At 41.2% G+C, this 20033-nt stretch overlaps 3 protein-coding genes and 1 long non-coding RNA gene across 4 annotated transcripts in view; 3 read left to right on the top strand and 1 right to left on the bottom strand.

The window, feature by feature from the left end:
• LOC126601384 (BURP domain protein RD22-like) overlaps window positions 1-3301 on the bottom strand; it is a 65007-nt gene extending 61706 nt beyond the window's left edge. Inside the window, exon 1 of the mRNA XM_050268094.1 lies at window positions 3291-3301. The gene's annotated coding sequence lies outside the window, so the exon portion shown is untranslated. The remainder of the gene's footprint in view (window positions 1-3290) is intronic.
• On the top strand, window positions 110-14176 carry LOC126601373 (beta-adaptin-like protein A). Its single transcript, XM_050268079.1, has 11 exons — window positions 110-300; window positions 749-1265; window positions 1542-1666; window positions 1916-2114; window positions 10803-11031; window positions 11200-11366; window positions 11586-11795; window positions 12273-12383; window positions 12517-12693; window positions 12940-13389; window positions 13495-14176. Exons 1-11 carry the CDS (start codon window positions 248-250, stop codon window positions 13783-13785), a joined length of 2529 nt encoding a protein of 842 aa, XP_050124036.1. The 5' UTR covers window positions 110-247; the 3' UTR covers window positions 13786-14176.
• On the top strand, window positions 6582-9492 carry LOC126601398 (uncharacterized). Its single transcript, XR_007615728.1, has 2 exons — window positions 6582-6725; window positions 7422-9492. It is a non-coding gene; the product is annotated as an uncharacterized LOC126601398 (long non-coding RNA).
• Window positions 14177-16314: 2138 nt separating the features above from the next.
• On the top strand, window positions 16315-19978 carry LOC126601374 (proline-rich receptor-like protein kinase PERK14). Its single transcript, XM_050268080.1, has 8 exons — window positions 16315-17512; window positions 17682-18152; window positions 18482-18568; window positions 18662-18732; window positions 18871-18956; window positions 19101-19248; window positions 19405-19566; window positions 19672-19978. Exons 1-8 carry the CDS (start codon window positions 16579-16581, stop codon window positions 19861-19863), a joined length of 2151 nt encoding a protein of 716 aa, XP_050124037.1. The 5' UTR covers window positions 16315-16578; the 3' UTR covers window positions 19864-19978.
• The last annotated feature ends 55 nt before the right edge of the window (window positions 19979-20033 follow it).

Here is a 20033-nt window from a genome sequence, read left to right as displayed (position 1 = left end):
GAAGCCCATTGAAACTAATTATTTTGTACTATTGTTGATTGCTTTCTGGACCTCGAGCAGTCGAGCCCCATTGTTACTGTGGAGCACCGAAGAGGGGAGAATTTACAGACAACCAACCCGGTCCAGCCACGTCAGCATTCTCAAAGGGGAAGGCTTGGATGCTTCTCTTTCAAGTTTTTCAACTTGGTTTCTGAGATTCAGCGGCCAACTCTCTCGGTTAGATCTCCGAGTTCTCTTCCGATTGATCATGGCTCCTCCGGCGCAGTCTCATCGATCTTCCTCGCCGTCTCAGCCTGCCGGGTAAGTCCAGATTCTCCCTCTCTCTAAACCCTAGTCTCCAACGCTGATCACTTGTTTGGTTCCCGAGAAAATTTTGTGATAGAAAATTGGCAAACAATATAAGAAATTTCGATTAGTGCAATTCGAACCATGCATGTTGTTATTCCGATTCAGAGATCACTCAATCTCGTTTCCTGCATGCATTGATTTTCCGCGTGTGAATTATCAGTCTATTTAGTAATTCAGTTACTGAGGAAAGAGTTTTGTAATCGGATAAGAAACGGAGCCCAGTTGAATTTAAATTCAAGTTCTTGTTTTTCGACATATTGGAAGATTTAGTTTGAACTTAGATGGCAGATCTTTCCCCAATTGTTTCAGCATTTGCTCAGAATCATTTGTATCATGGTTTACTCTCTCATTAACAATTCAATTACTTTGAATCGGTACTCAAAACTTACTTTCCGAGCAGAAAAGGCGAAGTTGCTGATGTGAAATCGCAGCTCCGGAATCTTGCCGGCAGCCGAGCTCCGGGAGTTGATGATTCAAAGCGGGAGCTTTTCAAGAAGGTTATCTCTTACATGACAATTGGCATTGATGTCTCGTCTGTTTTTGGGGAGATGGTGATGTGCTCAGCCACATCGGATATAGTTTTGAAGAAAATGTGTTACCTTTATGTCGGGAATTATGCAAAGGTCAATCCGGACCTTGCACTTTTGACGATCAATTTTCTTCAAAGAGATTGCAAGGATGAGGACCCGATGATCCGGGGGCTTGCATTGAGGAGCTTGTGTTCGCTACGAGTGACAAACCTTGTAGAGTATTTGGTTGGGCCTTTAGGTGCAGGGTTGAAGGACAATAATAGTTATGTGAGGATGATAGCAGTTATGGGGGTTCTGAAGTTGTATCATATATCGGCCTCAACTTGTGTTGATGCAGATTTTCCAACAACGCTTAAGCATTTGTTGCTTAATGACCGAGATACTCAGGTAAGGCAATTTCAGTTATCTCCCTGTTTTCTGCTTTTTATATATTAAGATTTGCTGATTTTGATATTTTCTTATCAATGTATTTTTTCTCTTTATTGTTAAAAAAAGGATAAAGCATCGGGTGAAGAACAAAGTTCAATGCCTTAGATATGATAGTCAAATAATCACTTATCTGATTTATACTTTTCCACCATGTTATATTGAACTTTACAGATGATTCAGGAAGTTTCTTTTGTGTTTTTTAGTTAGGAGATTCTCATATTCTTATATTGTCAGGTGGTTGCAAATTGTTTGTCTGCCCTACAAGAGATTTGGAGCTTAGGAGGAAGTGCATCTGAAGAAGTATCCAGGGAGAGAGAAATTTTGCTTAGCAAGCCAGTCATATACTATCTTTTGAACCGGTAGTTTATCTCTCTCCCTCTCTCTCCTCTTTTCCATATGGGTTCTGCATTATGTTGGTATAGTGAACATAATGTATCTAATGATGAATCGTCCACATAGCTCATAAGTAGAAAGCCAAGTAATATGACAATTTTCTCACCTGGGAACAATTTTTAATTGTTCAAAATGATTCAATATCAGCAATTCCATTTAATTTAACTAATGACGAAGAAACAGCAGTTGAGTTTGGTACATTTTCTCTTTTGCAGGATTAGGGAATTTAGTGAATGGGCCCAATGTCTGGTACTTGAGTTGGTAGCTAAATATGTACCCGCAGATCCCAATGAGATATTTGATGTCATGAATCTGCTCGAGGATAGACTTCAGCATGCAAATGGTGCTGTTGTCTTAGCAACCACTAAAGTATTTCTTCAATTGACTCTGTCAATGACTGATGTACATCAGCAGGTAAACATAAAGAAATTCAATTCCATTTAAACCTATAATTTTGCAACTCAAAATTTAGGAAGAAATATAGCTGTGTTAATGTTACAAAAGGTAACGTCTTGTAGTTGCATAATCATATAGGAGCTACTATATATATAGCAGAATAGAAGAACTTTTGGCTGCTGGTCATCCCTTTTATATTAATTGGTCATCCCTGTTATCTTGGAGACTTGGTGCAAGGAATTGCTCAGACGGAGAAGTTATTTATAGGAGGAGATTTAAATGGACACGTGGGCAGGGAGACAGGCAACTATGGAGGTTTTCATGGTGGCCATGGTTTTGGGGAGAGAAACGAGGATGGGGAAGCTATCTTGGATTTTGCAATGGCATATGATCTCTTTTTAGCCAACACCTTCTTTAAGAAGAGAGAAGAACATGTGATCACCTACAAGAGTGGGTCGTCAAAAACACAAATAGATTTTCTTCTAATGAGGAAAGGGGATCGTATAACTTGTAAGGATTGCAAAGTTATACCAGGAGAGAGCGTGGCTAATCAACATCGCTTGTTGGTGATGGATGTACATATCAAAAGAGTAAGACAAAAGAACAAGACTTGGAAGTGCCCAAGAACTAGATGGTGGAATCTAAAAGAAGAAAAACAAGCCATTTTCAAAGAGAAGGTAATCACCCAATGTGTGTGGGATAGAGAGGGGGAAGCTAGCCAAATGTGGGATTCCATGGCTAGTTGTATCCGAAAAGTAGCAAAAGAGGTATTAGGAGAGTCCAAGGGCTTTGCCCCACACCAAAAGGAATCTTGGTGGTGGAATAAGGAGGTACAAACAAAGGTGAAGGCTAAGAAGGAATGTTGTAAAGCCTTATACAAGGAGAGGACCGATGAAAATGGTGAAAGGTATAGAAAAGCGAAGCAAGAGGCGAAGAAAGCTGTCAGAGAAGCTAAGTTAGCGGCTTACGACGATATGTATAAACGACTAGATACCAAAGAAGGAGAGTTGGATATCTATAAACTAGCTAGAGCAAGGGAAAAGAAGACAAGGGACCTAAACCAAGTGAGGTGCATCAAGGATGAGGATGGAAAGGTTCTTGCTACAGAGAACGCGGTTAAAGACAGATGGAGAGGTTATTTTCATAATCTTTTCAATGAAGGACATGAAAGGAGTGCTTCTTTAGGGGAGTTGAGTAACTCAGAAGAGTGTAGAAACTACTCCTTTTATCGTCGAATCCGGAAGGAAGAAGTGGTTGTAGCTTTGAAGAAGATGAAGCATAGAAAAGCAATAGGCCCAGACGATATACCAATCGAAGTGTGGAAAGTTTTGGGAGAGACAGGTATAACATGGCTCACTGACCTTTTCAATAGGATTTTGAAAACGAAGAAGATGCCAAATGAGTGGCGAACGAGCACTTTGGTGCCTATCTACAAGAATAAGGGCGACGTACAAAATTGCATGAACTATAGGGGTATTAAGCTAATGAGTCATACAATGAAGCTCTGGGAGAGAGTCATTGAGCATAGATTGAGGCAAGAGACATGGGTTTCGGACAACCAATTCGGGTTCATGCCAGGGCGCTCAACCATGGAGGCAATCTATCTCTTACGAAGATTGATGGAAAGATATAGAGATGGGAAAAAGGATTTACACATGGTCTTTATAGATTTGGAAAAAGCGTATGATAGGGTCCCAAGAGACATTCTTTGGAGGATTTTAGAGAAGAAAGGAGTACGAGTAGCATATATCCAAGCTATAAAGGATATGTATGAAGGAGCAAAGACTGCCGTAAGAACTCATGAAGGACAAACCGAAAGCTTTCCCATAACTGTAGGATTACATCAAGGCTCATCCTTAAGTTCTTACCTTTTTGCGTTGGTAATGGATGAGTTAACAGGACATATTCAAGATGATATTCCTTGGTGTATGCTTTTCGCAGACGATATAGTGTTGATAGATGAAACTCAGGAAGGGGTAAATGCAAAGCTTAACCTTTGGAGAGAAGTGTTGGAATCTAAAGGTCTTCGCCTAAGCCGATCAAAGACAGAATATATGGAGTGCAAGTTCAGTGCAAATGGAGGCCAAAACGAGTTAGGGGTGAGGATCGGAGATCAAGAAATACCAAAGAGCGACCGTTTTCGTTACCTAGGATCTATCTTGCAAAAGAACGGAGAATTAGATGGAGATCTCAACCATAGAATACAAGCTGGATGGATGAAGTGGAAGAGTGCATCCGGCGTGTTGTGTGACCGCCGTATGCCACTGAAGCTCAAGGGAAAATTTTATAGGACGGCAATAAGGCCGGCGATGCTGTATGGCACAGAATGTTGGGCGGTGAAACATCAACACGTACACAAAATGGGTGTAGCGGAGATGAGGATGCTTCGTTGGATGTGTGGGCACACGAGAAAGGATAAGATTAGGAATGAGGATATCCGGGGTAAAGTAGGAGTAGCCGAAATTGAAGGAAAGATGAGAGAAAATCGGTTACGGTGGTTTGGACATGTGCAAAGAAGGCCTACTGACGCTCCGATTAGAAGATGCGACTATGGGACAGAGGTTCAGGGCCGAAGGGGTAGAGGAAGACCTAGGAAAACTTTGGAAGAGACTCTAAGAAAAGACTTAGAGTACTTGGATCTAACGAATGACATGACACAGGATCGAGCACAATGGCGTTCTAAGATTCATATAGCCGATCCCACTCAGTGACTTGGATTTTCCAAGTCTCCAACCAAGAAGTTTTCCTCACTCGGGAACTTAAGGGAACACTACCCCAACCTACATGCTCCACTCAGAAAGCTTCAACATACAAGCTTCAACAAAAGAAAATTCAAAGAACTTAGCGAAGAAGGCTTTGGTGTATTTAACACAATACGTTGAAATGAAGGAAAGCTTATTTATTGATATCCCCGATAAGCTACAAATATGTACATATACATGAGTCAAAATAAACACACAAGAGGGAGCCTTCACAAAGGTTGCTTAGGAGAAGTCTCAGCAGTCGGTAGAGCCCCAGAAAGAGAAGGCACCGGAGGGGGATCATTTGGAGCCTCAGTACTGGACAGAACCCTAGAAGGAGGAGGCATCAGAGGTTGATCATTTGGAGCTTCATTACGCGGTACAGCCCCAGAAGACGAAGGCAATAAATGCCTTTGGAACAAACCCACAAATCTCTGATGATCAAGTAAAACCTGACCATCAGTTTCCTTCATCTGGTCAAGCTTCCTCTTCATGTTTGTAGCATAGTCATGTGCGAGCCGGTGCAACTGTTTATTCTCATGCTTGAGCCCTCTAATCTCCTGTTTGAGACTCATCACTTCAGCCGCCAATGATTCAACTTGGCGGGTTCGAGCAAATAGGCGTTGGGCCATATTAGACACAGAACATGCACACTGAACACTGAGAGCCAGCGAATCCTTAACAGCTAACTCATCAGACCGTTTGGAAAGTAGTCTGTTATCTTTAGGAGTGAGAAGGTTCCTGGCCACCACCGCAGCGGTCATATCATTCTTCATCACGGAATCCCCAACGGTAAGAGGACCAGTTGAGGAGACGAAGGATGGGCGCCATATGTTGTCTGGAGAAGGCGGGGCTGCCTCTTCAACAAGGTTCAAGTCAAAACGACGGTCGGAGGGGCCAGACATTTTCAAAGGTGTTGAAGAGAGAAGAGGTCGGACAAATCAAGATCTTAGAAGTGCAAGAATGAAGCTTCTACTGGTGGAGATTCAAGTGTGCTTTGGAACTTAATGCCAGCCTCTATAAAAATCTGCACTCGACGGAGCTTCAGAAATCAAAGAGGCGCCTGCTCAGAAATCGAAGAGGCGTTTGCTTTCTCAAAAGTTGGGCTGCTTAGAGATCACGAGGGTTGATCTCAGAAATCGAAGAGCCGTTTGCTTTCTCAAAAGTTGGGCTGCTCAAAGACCACGAAGGCCGATCTCAGAAATCGAAGAGGCGCTCGCTTTCTCAAAAGCTGGGCTCCCTAGAGACCACGAGGGCCGATCTCAGAAATCGAAGAGGCACCTACTTTTCCAGCCTTGTCAGCACCTGTCACACGCACACTCAGCTTTGCGGAAATTATGGGCATTCTGTCAAAGACTTCTGGGGAAGTAGAAAACACATGAATCTAACTGTTCAATCACCCACTTCCCACACGCAACAATAGCTCATGGGTACCACATATAACTTTGCCAAAGTTCTCTGCCAAAGTTGAGCACGTGAAGCTTGCAGCTCCCACTACATCGCTCTGACCAAGAAGGGTAAAAGAATAGCAAAGAAAGCACTAACAAAGTTTAGACCCATAAATTTTGAAGGTCTAGCTACCATATTATTACCCACAAGGGTAAAGGAACAGTACCACTGCTGGATAATTGGAAAGTCCATGTATGTCAACCTCTGTGCTTCGTGGCAAGGTAGACTAGCAAACATGCCCAACCTTTACTCACATTCGAGAAAACACTCCCAATAAGATTGCTTGCTCCAAAATCGAAGAGGCACCGTCCTCCGAATCTAAAGAGCCAGACTCCCAACATGACTACTTTCTTAAAAATCGAAGAGAGGGTAAAGGAACAGTACCATTGCTGGATAATTGGAAAGTCCCTGTGTGTCAACCTCTGTGCTTCGTGGCAAGGTAGACTAGCAAACATGGCCAACCTTTACTCACATTCGAGAAAACACTCCCAACAAGATTGCTTGCTCCAAAATCGAAGAGGCACCGCCCTCCGAATCTCGAGAGCCACTCTCCCAACATGATTACTTTCTCAAAAATCGAAGAGACACTGCTCCCCGAATCTCGAGAGCCAGACCCCCAGCATGATTGCTTTCTCAAAAATCGGTGAGGCACCGTTCTCCGAATCAATCGAAGAGGCGCTCGCTTTCTCAAAAGCTGGGCTGCTCAGATACCACGAGGGCCGATCTCAGAAATCGAAGAGGCATCTACTTTTCTAGCCTTGTCAGCACCTGTCACACGCACACTCAGCTTTGCAGAAATTATGGGCATTCTGTCGAAGACTTCTGGTGAAGTAGAAAGCACATGAATCTTACTGTTCAATCACCCACTTCCCACACGCAACAATAACTCATGGGTACCACAGATCACTTTGCCAAAGTTCTCTGCCAAAGTTGAGCACGTGAAGCTTGCAGCTCCCACTACATCGCTCTGACCAAGAAAGGTAAAAGAATAGCAAAGAAACAGCACTAACAAAGTTTAGACACATAAATTTTGAAGGTCTAGCTACCATATTATTACCCACAAGGGTAAAGGAACAGTACCACTGCTGGATAATTGGAAAGTCCCTGTGTGTCAACCTCTGTGCTTCGTGGCAAGGTAGACTAGCAAACATGCCCAACCTTTACTCACATTCGAGAAAACAGTCCCAACAAGATTGCTTGCTCCAAAATCGAAGAGGCACCGTCCTCCGAATCTCGAGAGCCAGACTCCCAACATGACTACTTTCTCAAAATCGAAGAGAGGGTAAAGGAACAGTACCATTGCTGGATAATTGGAAAGTCCCTGTGTGTCAACCTTTGTGCTTCGTGGCAAGGTAGACTAGCAAACATGTCCAACCTTTACTCACATTCGAGACAACACTCCCAACAAGATTGCTTGCTCCAAAATCGAAGAGGCACCGCCTTCCGAATCTCGAGAGCCAGACTCCCAACATGATTACTTCCTCAAAAATCGAAGAGACACTGCTCTCTGAATCTCGAGAGTCAGACCCCCAGCATGATTGCTTTCTCAAAAATCGAAGAGGCATCGTTCTCCGAATCTCGAGAGTCAGACCCCCAGCATGATTGCTTTCTCAAAAATCGAAGAGGCATCGTTCTCCGAATCTCGAGAGCCAGATACCACAGACCACTTTTTCAAAGTGCTCTGACAGAGTTAAAACATGTAAAACTGGCAGCTCCCACTACCGTGCTATGACCAAGCAGGGTAAAGGAATAGCATTACTACTTGTTGTTAGGGAGACTCCTATATATGTCGACCTCCATCCCAACGGACAGGCAGACCTGCAAAAATGCTCAACCCTTCATCATATCTGAGAGGGCACTCCCAACAAAGCCTTTCGAAATATTCAGCTTTCTTTCCCCCCGATAATACCTCTGCAAACAAGCTATACTAGAGCAAGAATATCTCATATCATCAGGGTTAAAAGCAAGAGTATCCCATATCATGCTTTTTCCCTGTTTTTTCTTTTGGCCTTGTTTTTACCTGCAAGACAAGGAGAAAGAGAGCAATATGTCAGCACTTGGAATCAAGCTTCCAGCCAGGAACTGACTGCCTGGAACCCCTTACCTGATTACTTACCTGGCATTGCTCTCGAGTACTCATCTTCATCATCTTATGTTTCCAGGGAAGATTCCGCATCTGCTTGAGGAACAGATAGGGCAAGTGCGAAGGATACAAGGAAGCATGTGGAGACAAGCGTAACAGCACACGTGCCGATACATCCATTACTCTGTCAAAAGCAAAAGTATCCCATATCAGCAGGGTGGAACGTACTCTAGATTTGATGGACTTGTTTTGACCCTCAAATTCTTCAGTCGGCCTTATACTCTGGAGGAAACCAGAAAACCCTCCAGCTCAGTTCAAGAATAAGCCTGTGGAAAGTTACTTCTTCAAAAGCAAAAGTATCTCATATCATCTCTTCTCATTTTTCTTCTCTTTATCCTTCATGCTGCTGCAAGATGGGGAGAAGGTGAACAATCAGTCGAAGCTCTGATTGCTTACCTTGTCTGTCACCTCTTTCAGCAGACCCCCTAGCTCGGCGACTTGGGGGACTCCTACTACATGGTTTGTATCGCGCTTGACCAAGCCTGAAACTACAAGTAAGCTTCAAGTGAAATTGATACATTACCTTGTGCATCTCCACCAGTTAAAGATACCACCCCTGGATGGAGGAAGAGTACTTCCAGAGAAGATGCCACATCTACCTATGAGACAGATAAGGCAAGTCAAGACGACACCACACTCCGATACTTAGAAGTTTCGTGATTACGAGATCATTCTCCCACAATATTTCCTAATGTCATTTGTACTAAATCATTCACTCGTACTCACTAAAGGAGAGCTTGAACCTATGTACTTGTGTAAACCCTTCACAATTAATGAGAACTCTTCTATTCCGTGGACGTAGCCAATCTGGGTGAACCACGTACATCTTGTGTTTGCTTTCCTATCTCTATCCATTTATATACTTATCCACACTAATGACCGGAACAATCTAGCGAAGATCACAAAAAGCGACCGTTTTCGTTACCTAGGATCTATCTTGCAAGAGAACGGAGAATTAGATGGAGATCTCAACCATAGAATACGAGCTGGATGGAAAGAGTGCATCCGGCGTGTTGTGTGACCGTCGTAGGCCACTGAAGCTCAAGGAAAAATTTTATAGGACGGCAATAAGGCCAGCGATGTTGTATGGCAGAGAATGTTGGGTGGTGAAGCATCAACACGTACACAAAATGGGTGTAGCGGAGATGAGGATGCTTCGTGGGATGTGTGGGCACACGAGAAAGGATAAGATTGGGAATGAGGATATCCGAGGTAAAGTAGGAGTAGCCGAAATTGTAGGAAAGATGAGAGAAAATCGGCTCTGGTGATTTGGACATGTGCAAAGAAGGCCGACTGACGCTCCGGTTCGAAGATGTGACTACGGGACAGAGGTTCAGGGCCGAAGGGGTAGAGGAAGACCTAGGAAAACTTTGGAAGAGACTCTAAGAAAAGACTTAGAGTACTTGGATCTAACGGAGGGCATGACACAAAACCGAGCGCAATGGCGTTCTAGGATTCATATAGCCGACCCCACTTAGTGGGAAAAGGCTTTGTTGTTGTTGTTGTGGTTGGAAAATACTCTATATAGTATACAGAGTGATCTAGTTTGGAAAAGAAATAACATTTTAGGATCTGATGGTTGTGACTGTTATGCTTATGTTCCATGTTGCACCATAGTTGCCAGATTCGGTGAAATCCCGTCCAAATTCCGTACCGGTACGGACGTACCAGTACTTTTTGGATTCAGTGGTGAATTTGGTGGTCCATCTAACCATCTCCAATAATTTCTAATCAGATTACAGAAAAGCTGTAATTTTTGGGAAGGGAGGATGGAAACAACTGGAATTTTGGGAAGCTCTGTGCTTCTGGTTTTCGTCAGGTAGAGTGAAGACGATGAGGGAGAGGAAGAGAGATAAAATATTAAGTTTAATTGTAGTTTTTAATATTTTTATTGTGTTAGTTGAGGGTCCCATGAGGAGTATTGAGTTTTCAGAGAAGAAGTAAAGAGTCGGAGGCCGATAGCATTTCCCAAGTTCCATATTAATGTAATATTTATAATATTCTGACTAGACAATTAAGTGAATTAATTGTATTTTATTTGTAAACAAATAATTGCTTACAAATAATCAATTTAAACAAAAATAATTGTTTATAATAACTATAAATATTATTGTAAAATGTATATTATAAAGATTTTTAATTTATATTTTTAACAAATTCAGAACGAATCGAACTGAATATCGTACTATCTATGTGTACCCTCTGACAAATGGTACTTTAGGTTACTACCGAATTCCGTACCCAAATCGAACCACGAATTTGAACCGAACCCGTATCTGGCAACTATGTGTTGCACCATCGTGTACTATTCTTGCTATTTTATGAGAATAACTTCTCTAATTAAAGCTTATTTTTCCTCTTTTTATTGATTAGGTATATGAACGCATTAAAGCTCCTCTCCTGACCTTAGTGAGTTCAGGAAGTCCGGAGCAATCTTATGCAGTTCTAAGCCATCTGCATCTTTTGGTGATGCGTGCACCTTTCATATTTTCTTCAGACTATAAACACTTTTATTGCCAGTACAATGAGCCATCTTATGTTAAAAAGTTGAAGCTTGAGATGTTGACTGCAGTGGCAAATGAGAGTAACACTTATGAAATTGGTAAGAAAACACCACCTGAAATTCATTACAGATTCTTGAGCAATAATGTGCGTGTGTGTGTGTTTTTGTGTTCTTTAAGGTGACCCTTTCTTTGGTCAGTGGTCACGGGTGCTGTTTTTCTTGTTAGCTTTCAAGTATGACTGATGCATGAGCTTGATTCCATTTCAGTGACGGAATTATGTGAATATGCTGCAAATGTTGATATTCCCATTGCAAGAGAGTCAATCCGTGCAGTTGGGAAAATAGCTCTACAACAGTATGATGTGAATGCAATTGTTGATCGACTTCTTCAATTTCTGGAGATGGAAAAGGACTATGTAACTGCTGAAGCTCTGGTAAATAATCATGTTTGATTCTGTTAGATACTTATAATGGTAATTCTAAGCATACCAGCTTACTGTGATTCATTCATGGGAATGATATGTTAAATGGCTATAGGTCAGTTAAAAACAAACGAAGGTAAACAGAAAATAAAAGCAAAATAACGGTCATGTTACATTTATATATTCGATAGCTAGCCAGGTTGACTCAAGTTTGGAGTTTTTTTATTACAGGTTCTTGTAAAAGATCTGCTGAGGAAATATCCACAATGGAGTCAGGATTGTATTGCAGTTGTTGGGAACATCAGCAGCAAAAATGTTCAAGAACCCAAGGCCAAGGCTGCTCTTATATGGATGCTGGGGGAGTATTCTCAGGAAATGCATGATGCACCTTATATTTTAGAGGGTTTGATTGAAAATTGGGAAGATGAGCATTCCGCTGAGGTAAGTTATTAAGTTGCATTTTCTGTTCTATCTTAATGAGCCCTGGTTTATTTGTCAATGTTTTCACATCGTGTAGTAAACAGAAAGATATGAAATTATTATTTCTTTTAGCTGAAGTGTATATTACTTAGTTTTGATGAGGATCCATTTTCTGGTTGGCCTCTTGAAATTACTTGGAATGTAGTTTTTTATTTATGAAAAGAATAAAGTACTGTGTTGCAGACTTGCAGTCTCGATTTGATCAGCCAATGTGGTTTCAATGTTTGTGCTCGGAAATTAATAACAAACCAGGGGTAGTATTTGTGTGTGTACTTAGTGTGGGGATTGTGTAGGATCTTTGTGGTCAGTATATTCTAGCCTTTTACAGGTACAGATATACTTTTGAACCTCTAATGGTACAAATTCATGAAATAAAACTATGGTCGTGTTATTAATTACTTGTGTACTATTGAGTGATGGGACGATTCCATTGCGCAGGTTCGTTTACATCTACTAACAGCAGTGATGAAGTGTTTTTTTAAGAGGCCACCTGAGACTCAGAAATCCCTGGGAGCTGCACTGGCCGCAGGTCTTGCTGATTTTCATCAGGTGCATGTTGTTGAGTTTTGATGTTGTTATATATGATTACCTTTAAAAGTTCTATGCATGCATTAATTTCTATTGGTGAGAATTTTGTCATATTTTCATTAGGAATGTTCAGTAAACTTTCAGTTGGTTGCAGGATGTTCATGATAGAGCCTTATTCTACTACAGGCTTTTGCAATATAAAATAAGTGTAGCAGAACAAGTGGTGAACCCTCCAAAGCAAGCTGTTTCTGTCTTTGCTGATACCCAGAGCAGTGAAATCAAAGATCGGATTTTTGACGAATTTAACAGTTTATCTGTGGTATATCAGAAGGTAATAATAATTCTCCTCCCTTGTAAATGATTTCAGATTAAAAGAAAACCACACTCGCAATCCCCTTCCTGGGTATCTGGATAGACAAACACAAGGCGCACACAATGGATATGTGAATATAAGTGTAAACCATACGTTACTTGTCTGAATTGATTGCGGTATTTTCACTTGTTTACAATATATTGAGAGCTTTGTTGAAGGGAGGCCTGACAATTGACAAAGACTGATATTTTGAAATGCTTGCAGCCTTCGTACATGTTTACTTATAAGGAACACAGAGGCCCATTTGAGTTTTCAGATGAAATTGGAAATGTATCTATTGGGACAGAATCTGCGGATACCGTTGTTCCAAACAGAGTCGAAGCAAATGATAAGGATCTGCTTTTAAGTACCTCAGAGAAGGAGGAAACAAGAGGTCTCAATACCAGTTCTTCTGCATATAGTGCTCCTTCATATGATGCTTCGTCTGTGTCTGTTCCCACTTCTCAACTGTCGGAGTTGGCAATTTCAAACCCTAGTGTGTCAGGAAATGCTCCGCAGTCTAGCTTTGCAATTGATGATCTGCTTGGCTTGGGACTGGCTGTTGCACCTGCGCCTGCACCCTCACCTCCTCCGTTGAAGCTTAATCCGAAAGCTGTTTTGGATCCAACCTCTTTCCAGCAGAAGTGGCGCCAACTGCCAATATCTTTATCACAGGTATACCTTGAAATATATATTTTTCTGCATAATGTTTATACTGCTTATATTTTGGTCGGTCTTTTATATATATCTTTCTTACAAATTGCTTCTAATTTCGAGCAGGAGTATTCTATGAACCCTCAAGGAGTTGCAGCATTGACAACGCCTCAAGCACTCTTACGGCATATGCAAGGCCAAGCCATCCACTGCATTGCATCCGGCGGCCAATCCCCCAACTTCAAGTTTTTCTTCTTCGCACAGAAGGCAGAAGAATCTTCAACATTTTTGGTAGAGTGTATAGTCAACACATCATCCGCCAAAGCTCAAATAAAGATAAAAGCCGATGACCAAAGTGCAACTCAGCCCTTTTCATCCGCGTTCCAGTCTGCCCTGTCCAAGTTCGGCATGCCATGATCATTTAAGTTGCCATCAGCAGAAAATAGGGCAAGTCCCTTCGATTAGTTTCCTCCGGAGACGACGGGAAGGCTGCGAAAGTGTGATTTTGTAGCTGTAGATCAATCTCCATGAGATTCCATAGGGGTTGAGTTAGTTTTTCCTTTCATAATGTTTTTTTTTTCTGTCGTTGTAAAACCGGAACTGATTGCTTCTGTCGTGTACCAACTCCACCCCCCAGAAGAAAAAAAAAAAACAAAATTCTGGTTAAGTTTTGAGTGTACCATGACGTGTAAAATTCGTGTATGTGATGCATTTTTTATTTTTTAACAAACAGTACCATTTTTTTTTTTAATCTAAAATCTTTCGTTAACAAGTGAAGATGAATACAAATAATACATTTTTGACAAAATTATTTCGGTCTGCAGTGCAACCCCTTCGGAGGATCCTGTTGGTTAGCTTTTGTACGCCTTTATTTACAGCCATGGGAACAGTAAATGCCCAATCCCTTCATGTTAAAATAGTAGCTACACAATCTCTTATGTGAATCGTAACTGCTTTTAATAAATAGTAGCTGCCCAAACCTTCTACACTGAATAGCTCAAGCAATTCATATTAAAATATTATTATTTTTTCATTTCAAATAATAATAAAATATTGGTTCGTTTATGATGATTTTTCAACTTTCTATATATATATATAAGAAGAGATAGACTAAAAACAACATCTCTTGTCTCAATGACACCGAAGGTATATAAATAAATAAAACTAGGATAATAATCCATGTCAAAACACTTGAAAACAAAGATATAAATATAAATTTGAAAGTATTTGAATCTAAATAAAGCAAGGTAGGAAGAAAAAAATCAATGGAAAAAGAAAAAAAGAAGAAAATGATACAATCGGTACTTCACTACCGTTTGTACTTCACGAATCGCTAGCATCATACCGATCTCCCTATTCAATTTTTTTATTTTTTATTTTTTGTTTTTGTTAATTTTTCTTTTATTTATCGCACGTTAACAGCAAAATATCATATTCATGTTTTTCAAAATATATTTTTCCGTGCAAAATCTACTATAATTCAGTTATAGACTTTTTGAAGGTAGTGTTAGATGCCGGATTGAAGATCAACGAAGAGATGGCAGAGATGGTTGTAGGATTGTTCATTCAACTTAAGATGGTGGAGAAAGTGGAGGAGCTGCTTCTTCTTACGGTTGAATGCCATGTTGGAAGTTTTATTGCCGGTCCACTGTGAAATTATACGGTTGCATGCCATGTTGGACAGATTGGATGATGTTTTTGGAACGTGTTAAGGGTTCTTATGAACTTACAAAATCAACTTATGATCTGTTGGTCGCCTGCTATCGAAGAGCAGGGTTATCCGACAGATTGAATGACATGAAATTCACGGGAGGGGTTTTGTAGCATCCATTTCCACGGTTTATATGACGAGCGGAAATGTAGGCAAGGAGAGTTTGAACACAACCTTCACCATGACATCTTGAGAAAAGGTTTTAGCATCGGTGTATCCTGTACATACTCTAGTTTATTTGAAGTATCCCAATAGTGTAACACTGTCGACTTGATTAGATTTGATCTCGGATAAAAGACAAGAAGTACTCCAAGAAGAAAGACAGCATTTAACTCTTGTAACCTAAATATTGGGCACCAAGCAAAGCTTTGTTGTCATCTGCCCTAATTTTACATCTTCCCTTGAATCTTTTTACTTTTTAATTGAAGCATCTCCAGGTAGAACAGTGCCAACAAGAAAAGTCAGTCAACTTTTTCTCACAAACATGCTCAAATTCTCATGATGTTCGGTTAATTTGGCTCCATTTATGTTAACATGGTAATGTCTTATTAACTTGCCCTATATGTCCAACCACGTTGTAGTGTCACTCCTATTAAAGATTCTCTCGATATTAAACTGTAAACATATTGAATTCTATATTGTTGTGAGAATTCTCCTACGAATAACGTGACCAAGTTCCACCCAAATTTTTCTTTCCCATATTAACTCGTAGTGGGCTATAGCCCTAGTGAGTCAGTGGAAGGTGAACTGGATTTCCACCGACAACACCAACAACAACAGCAACTAGTTACTGTCTTACTGATCACATGCTGCTTCCCCATTCAACATATAAAAGTAAAATAAGTGAGAGGTTAGTTGGAAGATTAGTTGGAAGAAATTTATCAAAAAATAATTAAAATATCTCTCTTATTTTCTCTTAATTCACCAAATCAGAGAATCCGTGTCGTTGAATATTGATCCAAAGACTACAAACACAGGGATCTACTTTAAAAGTTATAATAACTTCAGTCGTTGGATCAATTTTCAACGGCACGAATTCTCTAATTTGGTGAATTAGAAGGAAGGGAACCAGAGATCATCCCTTTCCAATAATGTCCTATCTATCCTATATATTATATTTCAATAATACTCTTTTGGTACTAAATTATTGAATTTGCTTTCGTTAGTCTAACCTATTAAGTAGTTCAAAATTTAAACAATTTGTACCATCTCATTATTAGAGTTCATCTTAAAGTCAATTTACATTGTTCACTTATCATATAACTCGATAATCAAGGATTGTTAAAGAAAAATGACCAAAACATATATCCGTCATTAAATTTGATATCAATTTTTTTTTAATCAAACCTTGATATCAAATTTAATAGTGACTAGTGAGTTATCGGGACTCTATTATATACAGCCTCTATCTATTAGTAGCTAAAGTGTTATGTTGTTATACAAATACAAATTACAATACATCTCTAGAAACTCAATAGAAACTTACTCTGCAACCAACAATGTCTTCGCCGCCACGGTCACTGCCTCCTGCTGCTTCTCCAGTTACCACTCCACCTCCATTGACACCGTCATTTCCTCCACTTCTGCCGCCATTGTTGCCGTCACCATTTCCACAACCGTTGATGCCGCCATTGCCACAAATAGCACCATCCTCACCCACTAGTACTCCTCCTACTCTGCCGCCTATAAACAACTCTGACCCTCCTGTTTCCTCACCACCACCGCCTCCTCTAACATCTCCGCCACCTCAGCTTCCACCATTGCCAGTTCTGTTGCCACCATCTACGGTCACTCCTCCACCAACGCCTTCAGCCACTTCTCCTCCACCACCAACACTGGTCACCTCTTCACCTCCATCGCATTCACCACCACCATCAGTAGTGACCTCTTCCCCTCAACCACCCTCGCCACCGCTAACTCCACTGCCATCAACACCTTCTCTTCCGCCACTATCACCACCTTTACCACCACCACATGTTTCCCCTCCTATAATCCCATCAACCGCTCCACCACCACCTGCATTGTCAACTCCTACTCCACCAGCCCCCACCAGCCCCACCACCCAAACACCACCATTAGCGAGTCCAACCAACGACTCTCCACCACCTGCATTGCCTCCCCCATTGGCCAGCACTCTGCAGCCATCTCCCTCCAACAATAACTCCATAATCCCACCTCCAACCACATTGACAATGCCGCCTCAGTCAATGCTACATCCACCATTATCCTCATCCCTGCCAACCACCTTGCAAGTCCACAACCCAAGAGCAAACAAGAGCACAGCTTTCATAGCCGGATCATGCGCCGTTGGTGGACTTGTCGCCGTCGCTCTCTTCCTTGCCATTCTGTTTCTCTGTTACAATCGTAGGCGGAGTAAAAACAACAGTGCCCTTTTGGCGGATCCCCATAAAACACCACCATTCGCCACAAAAGGTGATTACGTTGCCTTTACTACGTTGGCTAGAGGGGATGTGTACTTTCTTATGCACCTGAGTTTGAATCTTCTCTTCGCAGTTTAGATGATTAGTTAAAAGTAGAATATAATCAACAAAAAAACAATTTCATTTACTGATTTACTGTGTTTTCTCCGTTGCATTGTCAGATGTTCGTCTACCAGGAGTCCATGTTATCAGGGTGCTATCCAGCTCCAACGTCCCACAATCTCCAATAAGCCGCAATGCGGGCTCTGCTTCGATCAAATCCAGATATCAGTTTCCACATCCGCCTCAAACTCAAAGGCCAGCTGGGTCGCCTTTCGATTTCTCAAATGGGATTTTCACATATGATCAAATAGTGGTGGCAACCAATGGCTTTTCTGAAGCCAACCTTCTTGGACAAGGCGGCTTCGGGTATGTTCACAAGGGAGTGCTTCCAAGTGGAAAAGAAGTTGCAGTCAAGCAGTTGAAGACAGGAAGCCGGCAAGGGGAGCGAGAATTTCAGTCCGAGGTTGACATCATTAGCCGCGTTCATCACAAGCATCTGGTTTCTTTGGTTGGATACTGCAAAACCGGGGTTGATAGGTTGCTTGTTTATGAGTTTGTTCCAAACAACACCTTGGAATTCCACTTACACGGTAAGTCCTATTTCAAATGATTGATTTTGATTCAACTGGAGTATGACGCAAGAATTTGATAAGTTGATTTGCCTATGCGTCTTGCTTTTACTGCAAAAATTTGATAAGTTGATTTGCCTACACGTCTTGCTTTTACTGCTATATCGGGAGTTACTCCATGTATTGCTTGAAGTAAAACAGATAGTGCATTTGTTTATGTCTATTGCTGAATCTTTTTCATGGCTCGATAGATGATTCAATAAAACAAATAGCCAATGGTTTTTTTTTTTCTTTCTTTGATCTCCGTGTTTTAGAACGTCGCTAACACTACTAAACGCAATGCATTGCAGGAGAAGGGCAGCCTGTTCTGGAGTGGGAAATCAGACTCAGAATTGCTACTGGATCAGCAAAAGGACTCGCATATCTCCATGAAGATTGTGAGTTCCCTTCACAGATCTCTTGGAAGTTTCTTTTTCGCATCGGGTAAATAAAATTGCGAATGTTTTTCACATCTTCATTCTCGGTTGCAGGCAATCCAAAAATCATTCATCGCGACATCAAAGCGTCTAATATTCTTCTGGATCATAACTTTGAAGCCAAGGTTCTCAATGCCATTACTATTGCACTAACTTTTCCTTTCACATTGCTGACAAAAATTGCGAGCTTCTCTATATATTCAATGGATTAACCGGTGTTAATAGCGATAATAAGATTAACGAACTTGAGATTTAACATTCAGGTTTCTGACTTTGGACTGGCCAAATCTTTCTCTGATACCAACACTCACATCACTCACTTTTCGACACGAGTAGTGGGAACGTTTGGGTAAGAACATGATATTCTTCTTACTACAACTCCAACGCCATAGCAATGTATTCAGTTTTGCTTTGACTGCTATCTGGCGGAACAAAATTCGCGTTGTAGGGCAGAATTTTCTTAATCAGTTGTTCTTTGGTCGAACATGTACAGATACCTGGCTCCAGAATATGCATCGAGCGGTAAGGTAACTGACAAATCAGACGTGTATTCATATGGGGTTGTACTTCTAGAACTGATCACTGGACGCCGTCCTATCAGTACTTCAGAATCCATAAGGAACAAGGGCCTAGTGCAGTGGGTTAGTTCTCTTGCATCCCTGATGCGTTTCTTAGCATTGCCTCACCTTACATTTCGTTGATCATATTATCCGATGGATGCAGAACATCAACCCTGGTCCTCGAGTGCAGAAATTTTGAGTGTACAAATAACTGAATTTTCGTGTTCGGCATTGCAGGCCAGGCCATTGCTCACTCAAGCGCTGGAAGATGGTGATTTCGATGCACTTACTGATCCAAGATTGGAGAAAAACTACAAGAAGAATGAGATGGCTCGAATGGTTGCTTGCGCCGCTGCTTGCGTACGGCATTCAGCATGGCTTCGACCGCGAATGAGCCAAGTAATTCACTCTTTCAGGTTTCACAATTATAGCTTATTTGAAACAAAGCGCATAACTGTTCATCTAATTAACCAAAAATCTTTAAATTTAATCCGAACCGAGCAGGTAGTCCACGCTTTAGAAGGAGTCGCTTCCTTGACGGAGCTTCGTGAAGGAATCACACCAGGAAACAGCACATTACACAATGGCTTCGAGAATGCATACCTCGATATCAGTAGGTACAGTGAAACTACCAGTGGATACGGTCTTAACCTTTCCGGCTCCAGCAGCGAGGGCCAACGAATGGTGTGGAGTTAAGAACTGAAAAGAAAATTATGTACATTCAATTTTTTCAATTGCCTGCTGAAAAAAAAAAAAATTCACAGATTACACTAATCTTTCTGGTAAATTATTTTGGTCTGGGTTTGAAGTAGCAGCTGTTATCTGCTTGTTCAGGTCTGTTAACTGTTTAAGAGTTGAAAAATCAC

The sequence above is a fragment of the Malus sylvestris genome, chromosome 15 (genome assembly GCF_916048215.2).
Source record: "Malus sylvestris chromosome 15, drMalSylv7.2, whole genome shotgun sequence".
NCBI lineage: Eukaryota > Viridiplantae > Streptophyta > Magnoliopsida > Rosales > Rosaceae > Malus > Malus sylvestris.
This window is presented reverse-complemented; position numbering and strand designations above follow the sequence as displayed.

Bases quoted from the DNA above. Each gene is read 5' to 3' on its own strand.
- LOC126601373 (XM_050268079.1), top strand. From the start codon at position 248: ATGGCTCCTCCGGCGCAGTCTCATCGATCTTCCTCGCCGTCTCAGCCT. The intron at 11,367-11,585 runs GTAAATAATCAT...TTTTTATTACAG, and splicing joins ATGTAACTGCTGAAGCTCTG to GTTCTTGTAAAAGATCTGCT. The intron at 11,796-12,272 runs GTAAGTTATTAA...TCCATTGCGCAG, and splicing joins AAGATGAGCATTCCGCTGAG to GTTCGTTTACATCTACTAAC.
- LOC126601374 (XM_050268080.1), top strand. From the start codon at position 16,579: ATGTCTTCGCCGCCACGGTCACTGCCTCCTGCTGCTTCTCCAGTTACC. The intron at 18,569-18,661 runs GTGAGTTCCCTT...TCTCGGTTGCAG, and splicing joins CGCATATCTCCATGAAGATT to GCAATCCAAAAATCATTCAT. The intron at 19,567-19,671 runs GTAATTCACTCT...CGAACCGAGCAG, and splicing joins TTCGACCGCGAATGAGCCAA to GTAGTCCACGCTTTAGAAGG.